The following is a 15,783-nucleotide window of genomic DNA, read 5'->3' as shown; positions in this document are numbered from 1 at the left end:
TTTCAATGTATAAAGCAACGGAGGGGTTCCAGACCAGCATGGGTAACAAAGCACGATCCCATCTCTACAAAAGAAGTTAAAAATTAGCCAGGTGTAGGCCGGGTGGGGTAGCTCACGCCTGTAATCCCAGCACACTGGGAGGCCGAGGCAGGTAGATCACTTGAGGTCAGGAGTTTGAGACCAGCCTGACCAACATGGTGAAACCCTGTCTCTATCAAAAATACAAAAATTAGCTGGGCATGGTGGCAGACACCTGTAATCCCAGCTACTTGGAAGGCTGAGGCAGGAGAATTGCTTAAACCCAGGCAGAGGTTGCAGTGAGCCAAAATCGCACCATTGCACTCCAGCTTGGGTGACAGAGCAAGACTCCGTCTCAAACAAACAAACAAAAAAATTAGTCAGGTGTCGTGGTGCATGTCTGCAGTCCCAGCTACTTAGGAGGCTGAGGCAGGAGGATGGCTTGAACCCAGAATTCAAGGTTGCAGGGAACTACAATTTTACCACTGTACGGTAACCTGGGAGACGGAACAAGATCTGTCTCTAAAAATAAGTAAATAAATACTTCTATTAACTAATTATCATTATTATTATTTTTTGAGATAGAGTCTCGCTCTGTTGCCCAGGCTGGAGAACAATAGTGTGATCTTGGCTTACTGCAACTTCTGCCTTCTGGGCTCAAGTGATCCTCTTGCCTCAGCCTCCCAAGTAGCTGGGACTACAGGCATGCACCACCATGCCCAGCTAATTTTTTTTTTTTTTTTTTTTTGTGGACAAGGTTTTGTCGTGTTGCCTTGGCTGGTCTTGAACTTGTGGGCTCAAGCAATCCCCCCACCTCGGCCTCCCAAAGTTCTGGGATTACAATAAATAAAGCCATAGAGACATTCCCTTAGGTTCTAGTTTCCTCACCTGTAAAACAACGGCATTGTACTAGGCTCATTCAAACTATTTTGAAAGCACCAGGCATGTGCCATTTATTTTTAGGAGCTCCTTGTTGGCAGGTACTTAATGTACAAATAGCACAGTGCTTGGAGGCAGATGTTCTGGGCTCAAACCTGGGCTTGCCACATACCAGTCCCCGAACTCCAAGTTGCACTTTCATTCCTCAGTTATAAGAGGGAGGGAATAACAAAATCCACACCTCAGAGGAGTATCGTGAAGATTAAACAAAATAAAGAACATCAAGATTCTTTGAGAATAAAGTGACACTCACATAATTGCTGTTAAAGAGAAGATCACTTGGGAGAACATACGCAACCAAAGAAAGATGTCACGAGCCGAGAGCAGGAAGCATTTTTGGAGGCCAAGGAGCATTGGAGTGCTGCATGAATGAATGCTTAGATTTTCAGGCGAGGTGCATACAGCAATCGTGGTTGCCATCTGTCATCCCCTCCGGTCTGTGCTCACAGCCTGACGTGCTAGGTATTCCCCCTTACAACTCCCCACGCAGGAGCCTCACCTTGCAGAAGAGGAAACTGAGGCCCAGAAAGGCTGTCCCCTCACAGCCGTCCAGAGGCCAACCTAACCCACCTTGACTCCAATCCTAAATGCCTCCTACTGTTTAAAATTAGCAAGGCTGGATCATGCCTGCCAACGCATGAGGACTGCTTGAGACCAGGAGTTTGAGACCAGCCTGGGCAACACAGTGAGACCCCCACCTCTACAAAAAATTTAAAAAGTAGCCTGGCATGATGGCATGCACCTATGGTCCCAGCTACTCAAGAGGCTGAGGCAGGAGGATCGCTTTAGCCCGGGAGTTTGAGGCTGCAATGAGCTGGGATCATGCTACTGTACTCCCAGCCTGGGTGACAGAGTGAGACCCTGTCTCTACAAAATAAAATAAAATCAGTAAGGCAGACCAGGCTACCACCCCTTAGCTAACACTCTCAGCTGGAAAAAATAAGAGGTCTTAGACTTCTGGATGCTTGTCAGAACAGGATGTTCCCTGCCTTGAGCGCTTCCCCATAGCCCTCCAGTGCCCATACTCTGCGGCTGGATAGGACTTCTGTAAACTGAGCCGCGCATGGCCCTCACTTTCCCCTGGGCTTCCTTTGGCAGAAGCATTCTTCCACTGGATGGGGGGACGTGAGGCTTAGTGAGAGTACGAGGATGGAATTCCTAGAACTGCAGTTTCCATTCCAGGGAGAGGGAGAGCATTTCACAACAGGGCCGGGGTGGGGGAGGTACAAATGCTTGTGCTCAGATCCAAGCCAACAGCCAGTGAGCAAAACACCCTGGACAATCTGAACTCCAGGTCTGAGCAGCAGCTCCTTGTTAACCTAGAGGTGAATACGCTGACATGCCAGAATCTCGGTCTTCCCTCCCTCCTCGCCACACAGTCCAGGGAGGAATCGCATGTGTCTGGGTGGTTTTTCTGGCTGGCTGGTCTATTTAACAAGCAGGACAGAACTGCCGGGGCGGGGGGGCGGGGGTGGAATCTTGGTGAGAGATGCAGAGCACGCTCAGTCCAAGACTTTTCTTTACCTCTGCCCCCCAACCGCCGACCTCCACAAAGAGAACCAAGATCCCAACATTTTTCAGGGGCTAGGGGTCTTATGAAGCTGCTGGATACCAGATGGGGACGATCCGCAGCCTCTCCCTCTGAGGTCCTGACATGGGAGGGAATAGGTCAGTTTCTTTGAAAATTGGCTTCAGGCCAGGTGTGGTAGCTCACACCTGTTATCCCAGAACTTTCGGAGGCTGAGGCAGGTGGATTGTCTGAGGTCAGGAGTTCGAGACCAGCCTGCCAACATAGTGAAACCCTGTCTCTACTAAAAATACAAAAATTAGCAGGGTGTGGTGGCACGCACCTGTGGTCCCAGCTACTCAGGAGGCTGAGGCAGGAGAATTGCTTGAATCCAAGAGGCGGAGGTTGCAGTGAGCCGAGATCGCACCACTGCACTCCAGCCTGGGCAACAGAGCAAGACTCCATCTCAAAAAAAAAAAAGAAAAGAAAATTGGCTTTGACAGAGACTTTCAGAAAAAAATAGCTGAGCTAATTATTCTGATTGCTGGCCAAGCTCCTCCCCTTCCTTAATCTCCTCCCAAACACTTCAAATGCACCCTATGGGTGAAGCTGTCCCTGAAACTCATTACCAATAGGGAATGCCCTTCTGAAATGCCTCCCATTACAAACAGCAGTGATTGCTGTCCCAGTTGGAAAGGGGGATGGCCCTGTTATAAGCTGAATAGTTGCATAGCATCTCTCCCCAAAATGTGTGTGAGATGGGGTCTCTCTCTGTCACCCAGACTGGAGTTCAGTGGCATGATCTTAGCTCACTGCAGCCTCCGCCTCCCCGGTTCCAGAGATTCTCCTGCCTCAGCCTCCTCCTGGTAGCTGAGATTATAGGCACCCGCTACCATGCCTGGGTAATTTTTTGTATTTTCAGTAGAGACAGAGTTTTGCCATGTTGGCCAGGCTGGTCTTGAGAACTCCTGACCTCAAGTGATCTGCCCGCCTTGACCTCCCAAAGTGCTGGGATTACAGGCATGAGCCACCATGCTCAGCCTGCCCCCAAAACTCTTATGTTGAAGCCCGACCCCAGTACCTCGGAATGTAACTGTATTTGGAGATAAAGTCTTTAAGGGAATGATTAAATTAAAACGAGGATGTTAGGGTGGGGCCCTAATCCAATCTGACTGGGGTCCTTATGAGAAGAGATTTGGATGCAGACAGAGGAAGGCCCACGTGCAGGCACAGGGAGAAGGCAGCCATCTGCAAGCCAAGGAGAAGGGCCTCAGAACCCAGCCCTGCTGGCACTTTGATCTTGGACTTCCAGCCTCCAGAACTGGGAGATGATTCATTTTGTTTAAAGCACCCAATCTGTGGTATTTTGTTATGGCAGCCATAGTAAACTAATGCAAGCCCACTCTACCCTTGTGTTCAGAAGGGCAGAAGAGAGAAATCTGTTTACACCACACACTCACACACATGCTCCTTAAGGCAAGAGACCTCCACACTGTCCACTTCCAAACCAAAGGGAGTACTGAGCCCGACTGCACCCTCTGCTATTCTCACTCCTGCCTGGTTTGGTACTGCTGGGTACAGACACGAGTCCATCCTACTGCAAGTACTACAGAAAATTAAGGATATTCATATGGTAGAGCTGGGCAGGGCAGGGCAGGTGTGGGCTCCTCTGAAGAGTGTTCCCAAAGCCTGGCCTGCAGGACACTTGGACGGGGAAGAGGAGATGGTTTGGGTAGTGGCCTGCAATGAAGGCACAACACAAAGAGGAATATATTGCTTAGTGGTCCAGCATCGTGGCCACCTGTGTGGTTTGCTTTTTTTTCTCTTCTGAGACAGGGTCTCACTCTGTTACACAGGCTGAAGTGCAGTGGCGTGATCATAGCTCACCGTAACCTCAAATTCCTGGGCTCCAGAGATCCTCCTGCCTCAGCTTCCCAAGTAACTAGGACTACAGGTGCATGCTGCTATGCCTGGCTAGTTTTAAAAATTTTTTTTAAAGACAGGGTCTCACTATGTTGCCCAAGCTGGTCTCGAACTCCTGGCCTCAAGCAATCCACCTGCCTTGGCTTCCCACAGTGCTGGGATTACAGGCATGAGCTACTGCACCCGACCCTGTGTGGTTTGCTTTGGGGAGGTGAACATAAGGCTGTGAGAACAGGGTATGGGATCTATGAGTCAGTACCTTCAGGAAGGTGTCCTTTGTTCTTTAACCCTGATTCACAGGGTTGTGATTCCAGTCGGCTTCTGCACCTGGTCCTGGCTCTGCTGGCCACACATCAGGACAGGCAGCATGTTCCCTCTAAGACCCATTCTTTGAGGTCTGGCCCTTGTGGAGGATTATTCGAAAGTGTGGCTCCTACCACTCCTCCCATTCCTGTTTGCACATGTAGCTTCTCTCATTAAAAGGCATATATTTCCTGCCAGGTGTGGTGGCTCATGCCTGTAATCCCAGTGATTTGGGAGGCCAAGGCAGGCAGATCACCTGAGGTTAGAAGTTCGAGACCAGGCTGGCCAACATGGTGAGACTCCGTCTCTACTAAAAATACAAAAATTAGCCAGGCGTGGTGGCAGGTGCCTGTAATCCCAGCTACTTGGGAGGCTGAGGTTGCAGTGAGCTGAGATCGTGCCACTGCACTCTGGCCTGGGCGACAGAGCCAGATTCTGTCAAACAAACAAGCAAACAAAAAAGGCCAGGCGCGATGGCTCACGCCTGTAATCCCAGCACTTTGGGAAGCTGAGGCAGGCGGATCACTTCAGCTCAAGAGTTCAAGACCAGCATGGGCAACATGGTAAAACCCTGTCTCTACTAAAAATACAAAAATTAGCTGGGCCTGTGGTGCACGCTTGTAATCCCAGCTACTCAGGCAACAGAGAGAGACCCTGTCTCAAAACAACAACAACAACAACAACAACAAAAGGCATTTACTTCCCCTCTCCCTGAATCTGGGCTGGCCCTGTGACTTGCTTTGACTGATAGAATACTTGGTAAGTGATGTTACGGGACTTCTGAGCCTAGGCCTTAAGTGGCCTTGGAAACTACCATGTAAATAAAACTCAAGCTAGACTACTGAGTGATCAGAATGTTGGGAGACCAAGAGGATAGAGGGAACTCCCAGGCTTCCAGCTGTCCCCAGCAATGCCCCAGATGTATGGGTAAGACCATCTTGGAGCTTCCACCCCAGGACAATCCAGTCATACACTGTATGCAGCCATATGAGTAAGCTCAGCAAGATCTACAAAGAACCCAATGAGCTCAAAAGATGGAGAGCAATAACAAATCGCTACTGTTTAGTCACTGTTTGGGGATGGCTTGTTATACAGCAATAGCTAACTGATACAACCATTTTCACCAAGTGTCCCTGCACACTTAAGAAGCGCTGATCCTCTGGGCCTAGTATCTGAGCTCTCTTAATGAGCTTTCATGGGCATAACCATTAGATTACATGGAGCGTTTTGCTGCGTATGCCCAAACGCCAGTGATCAGCAGTTACCTACTCATGCCTTGTCAGCAATGCTGGATGCAAACAGGTAAATAAAGAGCATCAGTCCCAGTGTCTGAGACCATGGCCCCAATACTGCCTTGTTCAGTGTAAGAAAAAGTTGCCAGGTGCAGTGGCTCACATCTGTAATCCCAATGCTTTGGGAGGTTGAGGCAGGAGGATTGCCTGAGGCCAGGAGTTCAAGACCAGCCTGGGCAACATAGAGAGACCTCATCTCTATAAAAAATAAAAATTAGCCAGGTGTGGCAGCATGTGTCTGTGGTCCCAGCTACTTGGGAAGCTGAGGCAGGAAGATTGCTTGAGCCCAGGACCCAAAGTTACAGTGAGTGGTGATCGCGCCACTGCACTTCAGCCCATAGGCACTCCAGCCTGGGCCACAGAGGTGAGGCCTTATCTTTAAAAAGTTTTTTTGTTTTTTTAAAAAAAGAAACGAAAAAGTCACATCCACTCCCTGTTCAGTAATATTGGGACAAGTAATATCAGCAATACTGTTTAATACAAATGTTCCTTGACTTAAAATGAAGTATGTCCCAACAAATCCACCATACATAGAAAATATCTTAAGTTAAAAATTCATTTAGGGCCAGGCACGGTGGCTCATGCCTGTAATTCCAGTACTTTGGCAGGCCGAGGCGGGCAGATCACTTGAGGTCAGGAGTTCGAGACCAGCCTGGCCAATATGATGAAACCCCATCTCTACTAAAAATACAAAATTAGTCGGGTGTGGTGGCACACGCCTGTAATCCCAGCTACTCGAGAGGCTGAGGCAGGAGAATGGCTTGAACCTGGGAGGCAGAGGTTGCAGCAAGCAGAGATTGCACCACTGCACTCCAGCCTGGGCGACAGAGCAACACTCTATCTCAAAAAAAAAAAAAAAAAGCATTTAGTACACCTAACCTACTGAACATTATAGCTTAGCCTTCCCTACCTTAAATGTGCTCAGAACACTTACATAGCCTGCAGTTGGACAAAACCACCTGGCAACACAGCACACTATAGACTCTATAGTGGGCTGTCCAATCTTCTGGCTTCCCTGGGCTACACTGGAAGAAGAATTGTCTTGGACCACACAGAAAATACACTAACAATGGCTGGGCACGGTGGCTCATGCCTGTAATCCCAGCACTTTGGGAGGATGAGGCGGGCGGATCACCTGAACTTGGGAGTTCGAGACCAGCCTGACCAACATAGAGAAACACCGTCTCTACTAAAAATACAAAATTAGCTGGGTGTGGTCGCCCATGCCTGTAATCCCAGCTACTCGGGAGGCTGAAGCAGGAGAATCACTTGAACCTGGGAAGCAGAGGTTGCGGTGAGCCAAGATTGTGCCATTGCACTCCAGCCGAGCTTAAAAAAAAAAAAAAAAAAAAAAAAAAAGAAAGGAATTTCATAATGTTTTAAGGAAGTTTATGGACTTGTACTGGGCCTCATTCAAAGCTGTCCAGGGCGCATGTGGCCTGAGGGCCTCGGGTTGGACAAGCTTGTGACTGGCCATTTGTCCTCATGTTTGTAGGGCTAAATGGGAGCTGCAGCTCACTGTCCCTGCCGAGCATCTCGAGAGTATGTACCTCGTATCGCTGGCCCAGAAACAGATCAAAATTCACAATTCAATGTACAATTTCTAGGCTGGGCGTGGTGGTGCACACCTGTAAACCCAGCTACTTGGGAGGCTGAGGTTGCAGTGAGCCAATATTCATGCCAATGCACTCTAACATGGGTAATAGAACAAGACTCTGCCTGTTTTGTTTTTTTTTTTTTTGAGACAGAGTCTTGCTCTGTCTCCCAGGCTGGAGTGCAGTGGCGCAATCTCGGCTCACTGCAACCTCCGCCTCCCGGCTTCAAGCGATTCTTCTGCCTCAGCCTCCTGAGCAGCTGCGAGTACAGGCGTGTGCCACCACACCCTAATTTTTTGTACTTTTAGTAGAGACGGGGTTTCACCATGTTAGCCAGGATGGTCTCTATCTCTTGACCTCATGATCCACCCGCCTCAGCCTCCCAAAGTGCTGGGATTACAGGCATGAGCCACTGTGCCCAGCCAAGAATCTGTCTTAAAAACAAATTTAAAAAGTACAATTTCTACTGAACACATATCACTTTCATACCATCGTAAAGTCAAAAATTGTAGTCACATCATCATAATCGGGGACTAATCTGTATGAGGATAAGTAGGAGGGTTCAGAGAAGGTTATTCTCTGGCCGGTCCAGTGGCTCACGCCTGTAATCCCAGTGTTTTGGGAGGCTGAGGTGGTGGATCTCTTGAGCCCAGGAGTTCCAGACCAGCCTGGGCAACATGACAAAACTCTTGTCACTACTAAAAATTTAAAGATTAGCCAGGCGTGGTGGCGTGTGCCTGTAGTCCCAGCTACTGGGGAGGCTGAGGCAAAAGGATCACCTGAGCTCAAGGGGTCGAGACTGCAGCGAGCCATGATCGTGCCACTGTACTCCAACCTGCAACAGAGTAAGACTTTGTCTCAAACAAACAAACAAAAAACAGACAACAACATCAAAACAGAGAAAGTTAGTTTCTGCCCCTGGGACATTCTGAGATAAACACTTATACCCTGCAACTGAAAAGACAGAAAAGGAAATTTAAACGTCATCATTAAGCCAGCGGAGACTCAGGCTTGATAGTAAGAAAACTAGGTTATCCCGACCAGGCATGGTGGCTCACGCCTGTAATCCCAGCACTTTGGGAGGTCGGGGCGGGCGGATCACAAGGTCAGGAGATTGAGACCATCCTGGCCAACATGGTGAAACCCTGTCTCTACTAAAAATACAAAAATTAGCTGGGTGTGGTGGTGCGTGCCTGTAATCCCAGCTACTCAGGAGGCGAGGCAGGAGAATCACTCGAACCAGGGAGGTGGAGGTTGCAGTGAGCTGAGATCGCGCCACTGCACTCCAGCCTCGGCGACAGAGCAAGACTCAGTCTCAAAAATAAATAAATAAATAAATAAAATAAGAAAACTAGGTTATCCTGAGGGGAACGCTTTCATTCCAGCATTCTTTTCAACTCTTCACCTTCCAGACACTAGACCTGGCATTAGGTCATGTGGATACAAAGATGAGTAAGACTGCTCAGAAAAAATTTCCTGGCTAACCTAGAGAACAAACACGTAAACAAATACGTGTGATCCATTCGCTATGAATCATAATGGAGAGAGACCCCAGGCATGGGTCTAAGTCAGACCAGAAAGAAACAGGTTTTTCATGTGTTTGTTAGCACAGGCAAGAATCTATGTGCACAACTGAACATTTTTTCTTTAAAAACTCACCTTAGAAAGCAATGTTCCTTTTTTTCAATATTGCTGTGCCTTCCCAGGCCAGGCACAGTGAAGCATGCCTATAATCCCAGAACTTTGGAAGGTCAAGGCGGGTGGATTACTTGAGCTCAGGAGTTTGAGGCCAGCCTGGGCAAGATGGCGAAACCCCATCTCTACCAAAAAACACAAAAATTAGCCAGGCGTGGTGGTGCATGCCTGTAGTCCCAGCTACTTGGGAGGCTGAGATGGGAGGATTGCTTGAGCCCAGGAGGTTGAGGCTGCAACTGCACTCCAGCCTGGGTGACAAAGTGAGACCCTGTTTCAAATAAAAAGAAAAAAAAAAAAAGAAAGAAACAATATTGCTGTGCCTTCCTAACTCATCTTCCAGAACATGAAAATAAAGGTCCATATGAGAAAATGCCTCACTACTTTATGTCAATGGATAAATATGGTACCGCTCTGCTGACCCTTTTTCCTCAGATTTGGCAATGAAGGACTTTTTTGCTCTTTTAGGAAGAAAAAAAAATCAAACTCTCTCTCTTTTTTTTTTGAGACGGAGTTTCACTCTTGTCACCCAGAATCGTTTGAGTGAGTCTCGTGCCTCAGCCTCCTGAGTAGCTGGGATTACAGGCGTCTGCCACCAGGCCCGGCTAATTTTTTTTTGTATTTTTATTAGAGATGGGGTTTCACCATGTTGGCCAAGCTGGCCTTGAACTCCTGACCTCAGGTGATCTGCTCAGCCTCCCAAAGTGCTGGGATTACAGGTGTGAGCCATCGCACCTGGCCTCTCCTTTCAAATAATAAAAAACTAGAGGGCCAGACTCGGAAACAAAGCATGACCCTGTCTCTACAAAAATAAATAGCCAGGTGTGTGGTCCCAGCTACTCGGGAGGCCGAGGCAGGAGAATTGCTTGAACCAAGGAGGCGGATGCTGCAGTGAGCTGAGACAGTGCCACTGCATTCCAGCCTGGGTGACAGAATGAGACTCTGCCTCAAAAATAAAATAAAATAGGCTGGGCGAGGTGACTCACGGCTGTAATGTCAGCACTTTGGGAGGCTGAAGCGGGCGGATCACGAGGTCAGGAGTTCGAGACCAGCCTGGCCAACGTGGTGAAACCCCGTCTCTACTAAAAATACAAAAAATTAGCCAGGCATGGTAGCGCGCGCCTGTAAACCCAGCTATTCGGGAGGCTGAGGCAGGAGAATTGCTTGAACCCAGGAGGCGGAGGTTGCAGTGAGCCGAGTTCGCACCATTGCACTCCAGCCTGGGCGACAGAGCAAGGCTCCATCTTGAGGAAAATAATAATAATAATAAATAAATAATTAGCTGGGTATGGTGGTGCGTGCCCGTCATCCCAGCTACCTGGGAGGCTGAGGCAGAAGAATTGGCCTGAACCTGGCAGGTGGAAGCTGCAGTGAGCTGAGATCACACCACTGCACTCTAGCCTGGGCGACAGAGTTAGACTGCCTCAAAAATAAAATAAAATAAAATATAAAATAAATAAAATAAAATAAAGTAAAATAAAATAAAATGGCCGGGTGTGGTGGCTCATGCCTGTAATCCCAGCACTTTGGGAGGCCAAGGTGGGTGGATCGCCTGAGGTCAGGAGTTTGAGACCAGCCTGACTAACATGGTGAAACCCTGTCTCTAATAAAAATACAAAAATTAGCCGGGTGTGGTGGCACATGCCTGTAATCCAAGCTACTTGGGAGGCTGAGGCAGGAGAATCGCTTGAAACCAGGAGGCGTAGGTTGCAGTGAGCCAAGATCGCACCACTGCACTCCAGCCTGGGCAGCAAGAGCGAAACTCCATCTCAAAATAATAATAAAATAATAAAAAGGAGTCTGAGGATTGGAGGGATTTTGGGGTGCTCTACACCAGGAACCCCCCACCAAATCTTTAATAAGGGACACAGTGTGGAATGCCTCCAACACTTAAAAAAATTTTATTTATTTAATTTATACCAACAGAGTTTCACTATGTTGCTCAGGCTGGTCTTGAACTCCTGGCCTCAAGTAATTTTCCTGTCTCAGCCTTCCTAGTAGCTGGGATTACAGGAGTGAGCCACTGCACCCAGTTCCTTCAAACACTTTAAAAGGAAGCTCAGGTAAATGTGAGAAGAGGATCCATTTTTTCTCCCTCACCGCATTAATGTCCAAGCTCTTTTAACCCATCCTTAATAATAACTTCTTCCCTCCATGTAACTAAGGCCTCAGGACATGGGCTGTGCCCTGGCTTCGGTGCCCAGCCTACGCCCCCCTCTTCCCAGCACTGCCTGTTTCATGTCCAAAGACTTGGGAGCTGCTCCAAGGTAAGCTTCCTGGGCACAGACCTTGTTTGCTTAACCAAACAGGGTGCCATTAACACCTGTAGCCCTACCTGCTCACCTCGGATTCACTTTATCCAGGTATGGGTCTTTGGCACAACTGCCATCCGAGCCTGTATGTAGGCTTCAGAGTCAAACCTGCAACACGGAGCTGGGAATATGGAGATTGATGAGGGAAAGTTTCTTTCTGACCCACTCAAAGGTTCTGCTGGCTAATGAGCTGTTTATAGTGTTGCTGGATATTTCTAAGACTCCGCAGACTCAAATATTCATACATGACACTCCCTTCAGCAATTAAATTAAATTATCTTAAGTACTCCGGACAGCTAACCTCAGAGCAGAGCCTCAGTGTGCAAATGGTTAATGACCATGGAAAGCAAACTGGAGGCCAAGTGAGGTGACTCATGCCTATAATCGCAGCAGTTTGGGAGGCCGAGGTGGGAGGATTGCTTGAGCCCAGGAGTCTGAGGCCAGCCTGGGTAATACAGAGAGACCCTGCCTCTACAAAAAAATAAAAAAACTAGCAGGGCATGGTGGCACGTGCCGATAGTCCCAGCTACTTGCAAGGCTGAGGCAGGAGGATCACTTGAGCCCAGGAGTTTGAGACTGCAGTGAGCTATGTTTGTGCCACTGTACTCCAGCCTGGGTGACACAGTGAGACCCTGTCTCAGGAAAAAAAAAACAAGGAAAGCAAACTGGAGTCATAGGAATGGAGATAGCGCAACCTAACCACTGCTTCTTTCCCTCCAGGGACAATCACTTGAGGGCCATTCCCAGGAGGAGTGACAGGTGGGTACTTACTCCAATGGTTCTTCCTAAGAAGCTGAGAGTCCCTATAAGTAAGCAGGTGCAGACAGCTGTGCAGACACTCTTATCAAAAGCCTGGCTCTCCACACCACGATTTAGAGATGGATCAAAGTTTACCTGGATGGAGCCATCTTTTTTTTTTTTTTTGCCAGACTCCAGAGATCTGAAAGGTGAGGGAAGTTATGTTCCACTAATTCCTGAGTACTCAGAGTGTGGTATGTGCACCAATCACTGAGAGCTAGTTAGAAATGCTAAATCTAGGCCAGGCATGGTGACTCAAGCCTGTAATCCCAGCATTCTGGGAGGCTGAGGCAGGCAGATCACTTGAGGTCAGGAGTTTGAGACCAGCCTGGCCAACATGGTAAAACCCCGTCTCTACCACAAAATGCAAAAATTAGCCGGGCATGGGTTGTGCGTGCCTGTTGTCCCAGCTATTTGGGAGGCTGGGGTGGGAGGATTGCTTGAACCCAGGAGGTGGAGGTTGCTGTGAGCAGAGATCGTGCCATTGCACTCCAGCCTGGGCGACAGAGTGAGACCCTGCCTCAAAAAAAAAAAAAAAAAAAAGAAAGAAAGAAAGAAAAAAGAAAAAGAAATGCTGAATCTAGTTCCCACCCCCACCTACAGAATCAGAATATGCACTTAAATGAATCCCCCAGTTATCCTCAAGCACCTGGAAGACTGAGAGGCAGTGTTCTGCTCTGAAGCAAAAGGGTCCTGCGATGTGACCATTTCGGCTTCTCTGCCCTGGCAGAGGTGGGCTGAGGTGGGCTTTGGAGGAAGAGTCCACACCTTGGCTAATCGAGGCCGACCAGGCTTCTTGACTTTAGTGGAAGTCAGCCGGGTTTCCCTGGCTTAGGGACTGTGAGCTGTACCTGCTCCACTGGACGACCCAAAGAGTGAGCTGGCTTTAGGCTCCTGGCACTGCTAGCTTCTTCCAGTGATCTCAGAAACATATGCTATGCCCTGATGCAGAAGTCCCTTCCCCACTCCCCCTACTGCTAAAGACCTTCAAAGGGAGGGGGATTTGCTGTGGTCTGTCAGCCCCCTGCCCACTCCCCACTTCCCAACCCAAAGTGAAAAGTGGATTCGAAGTTCCTATATTTTATATTTATCATTTATTTTAGAGATAGGGTCTCGCTCTGTCACCCAGGCTGGAGTGCAGTGGTCAATCATAGCTCACTACAGCCTCCAACTCCTGGGCTCAAGCGATCCTCTGGCCTCAGCCTCTGTAGTAGCTAGGACAACATTTTGTTGTTGTTGTTGTTGTTGTTGTTTTGTTTTTTTTTTTTGTAGAGATGGAGTCTCACTATGTTGCCCAGGCTGGTCTTGAACTCCTGGCCTCAAGCAATTCTCCTGCCTCGGCTCCCCAAAATGCTGGGATTACAGGTGTGAACCTTGGTACCCGGGCCAGAAGTGCCTAGAAACAGTATCTGTGGCTTCCAATTTGACCCAACAATCCAGCAATAAAGGGTGCAAAAAAGGGCTACCTGCGCCTTCAGGCCGGCCTCAGGGCCCACCCTGAACAAATCCAGCAGACACTTATACCCTCAGTTGAAAGAACTCCAAAATTGTCAGGAATTGTCCTGGTAGACCATTGTGACAGAGACAAAGGAGAACAGCATGGACTACAAAAGACCCAGCAAGGGAAAGAGGATGAGTCGGGAGCGGCAACAAGAGCCCCTGCGAGCTTTTCCTTGGCTCATTTCTAATAGAAAAGGAAGCATTTCTCCCTTCTCTGCCTGGTTGCTATTTCTCGTCCAATCTGGGAAAACGGTGTGACAATGGGCAACAGACACGTGTTCAAGCTCTGGGGCCTCAATGCTGGGCTCTGTAGAATAAGGCGGCAGGGCTGGACAAGATCCCTAACCGTTCTAACAGTGTATGTTTTGGATCAAACAGCAGAGGACCTCGGATCTGGCCGTGCTCGCTGCTGGTGGGACAGCTGCCTGAGAAAATAAGCATGTGGCCCCCACCCGCCACCGAGCAAAGCGCCAGATCTGTCGCGTTTTCGAGTAGTTTGGAAAGCAGCGTGGAGGAGGATGAAGGGAGAGGAGCAAAAAGGGGTGGGGGCAGTGCGACGATGGGAGGGGAGTGGAGAGCCACGAGGATTTGTTTCATCATGCAAACAGGCGCGTAGGTTTCATCAGCGTCTGTGCGCTGGGGCTTCGGGGCTGGGAGGGAATGCCAGGCTCCTGAGGGCAGCCCGAGGCTGGCCCCCCCACCCGTGCCAGCTCAGCTTCCTCTTCCTCATCCTCTCCCAGGGAGGTCACACGGTGCCTCCTCCTCTCCCCGGACAGAAAAACGTGTTTTTCTGCACAGCCCTGCCCGTGGCGCCAGGCCCCCCCGCGGAGATCCCACTCGCGTAAATGGGGAACGTGCCACAGGTGACCGGGAGGCGCTGCTGGAGCAGGCGAGCACCCCCAGATCCGAACCTCCGTCAGAGCGCGCGTGTCTAACGCAAAACTAGGGGTGCTTCGGGAAGGAAAAAGGGCCTTGCAGGAATCATTTATCCCAACAGATAATACCCATCCCATAAAAACACCAGGCCAGGCCTCTCCTGGGTCGTGGGCCACCCTGACTCCGCCCTCTCCCGCCTCGGGAGCGCCCCCAACACCCACAAGGGGCAGCACAGTTCGACATGTGGCAGCCCTGGAGGCGTGCGTGTTTGTTAGGTGTCAGCTGTCTGACACCTAACAGAAAGAGGAAACGAACGGGGCAGTTTGCAACTCGGGTCTGGAAGACGCACTCAGAGAGCAGGCGGGCGGCCACTTCCATGACCCTCGCTGTCTCCCCGATGCCTCTTCTCCCTCCTTCCAATCACGGCGCCCTTGAGCCTGGACACCCGGTCCAATCCGCGATTCCCGATCCTCCCGCCCGCCCAGGAGCCGGCAAGCGGCGTCCCCAAGCCCGCGCCTACCTCCTGGGGTGGTGCTGAAGAGCGTGCCGCCGGGGGTCGTGCTGTAGTCCCCGGGCGGGAGCTGCACGCCGTCGCCGAGCACCACCCGGCGAGTGGCGGGGATGGCCCGGCTTGGGGTCTGGCTGCAGCTGCTGCCCCCGGACATGGTCTCCTGTGCGCTGCACCCGCGAACCTCTCGCTGCCCTCCCGCGCCTCCAGCCTCGCTCCGCCTCGCCCCGTCCCGTCCCGCCCCGCCCCGCCCCAGGACGCCCCTTCCGCCTCTCCCGCCTCTCCCGCCCCACGCCCCTGGGATTTGTAGTCCGTGCCGCAGCACCACCCAGCTCCAGGACGCTGCTTCCACGTGGGATCCCCCGCCGCCCCCGACCCACTCCCGCCTGCTCAGGGGCTCTTCCGCACGGGGCCGGCGCCGCCCCGCAACGACTGCCCCTCCGTCCGGGGTCCCTCCCCGCCACGCTGGCAGGGACGGGGATGGGGGTGGCGGGCGGGATAGCTCGCCTAAGTTAATCCT

The 15,783-nt window shown here is 50.3% G+C and overlaps 1 protein-coding gene across 1 annotated transcript in view; it reads right to left on the bottom strand.

Moving 5' to 3' along the window:
- EIF4EBP1 (eukaryotic translation initiation factor 4E binding protein 1) overlaps positions 1-15,506 on the bottom strand; it is a 31,116-nt gene extending 15,610 nt beyond the window's left edge. Inside the window, exon 1 of the mRNA XM_055296001.2 lies at positions 15,276-15,506. Within this exon, the coding sequence (XP_055151976.1) occupies positions 15,276-15,420 (145 nt within the window). The 5' untranslated portion in view covers positions 15,421-15,506. The remainder of the gene's footprint in view (positions 1-15,275) is intronic.
- Positions 15,507-15,783: the final 277 nt, after the last annotated feature.

This window comes from Symphalangus syndactylus, chromosome 10 (genome assembly GCF_028878055.3).
Source record: "Symphalangus syndactylus isolate Jambi chromosome 10, NHGRI_mSymSyn1-v2.1_pri, whole genome shotgun sequence".
Classification (NCBI taxonomy): domain Eukaryota; kingdom Metazoa; phylum Chordata; class Mammalia; order Primates; family Hylobatidae; genus Symphalangus; species Symphalangus syndactylus.
Note: the sequence above shows the minus strand (reverse complement) of the source record. Positions and strands in the feature narration are given on the sequence as shown.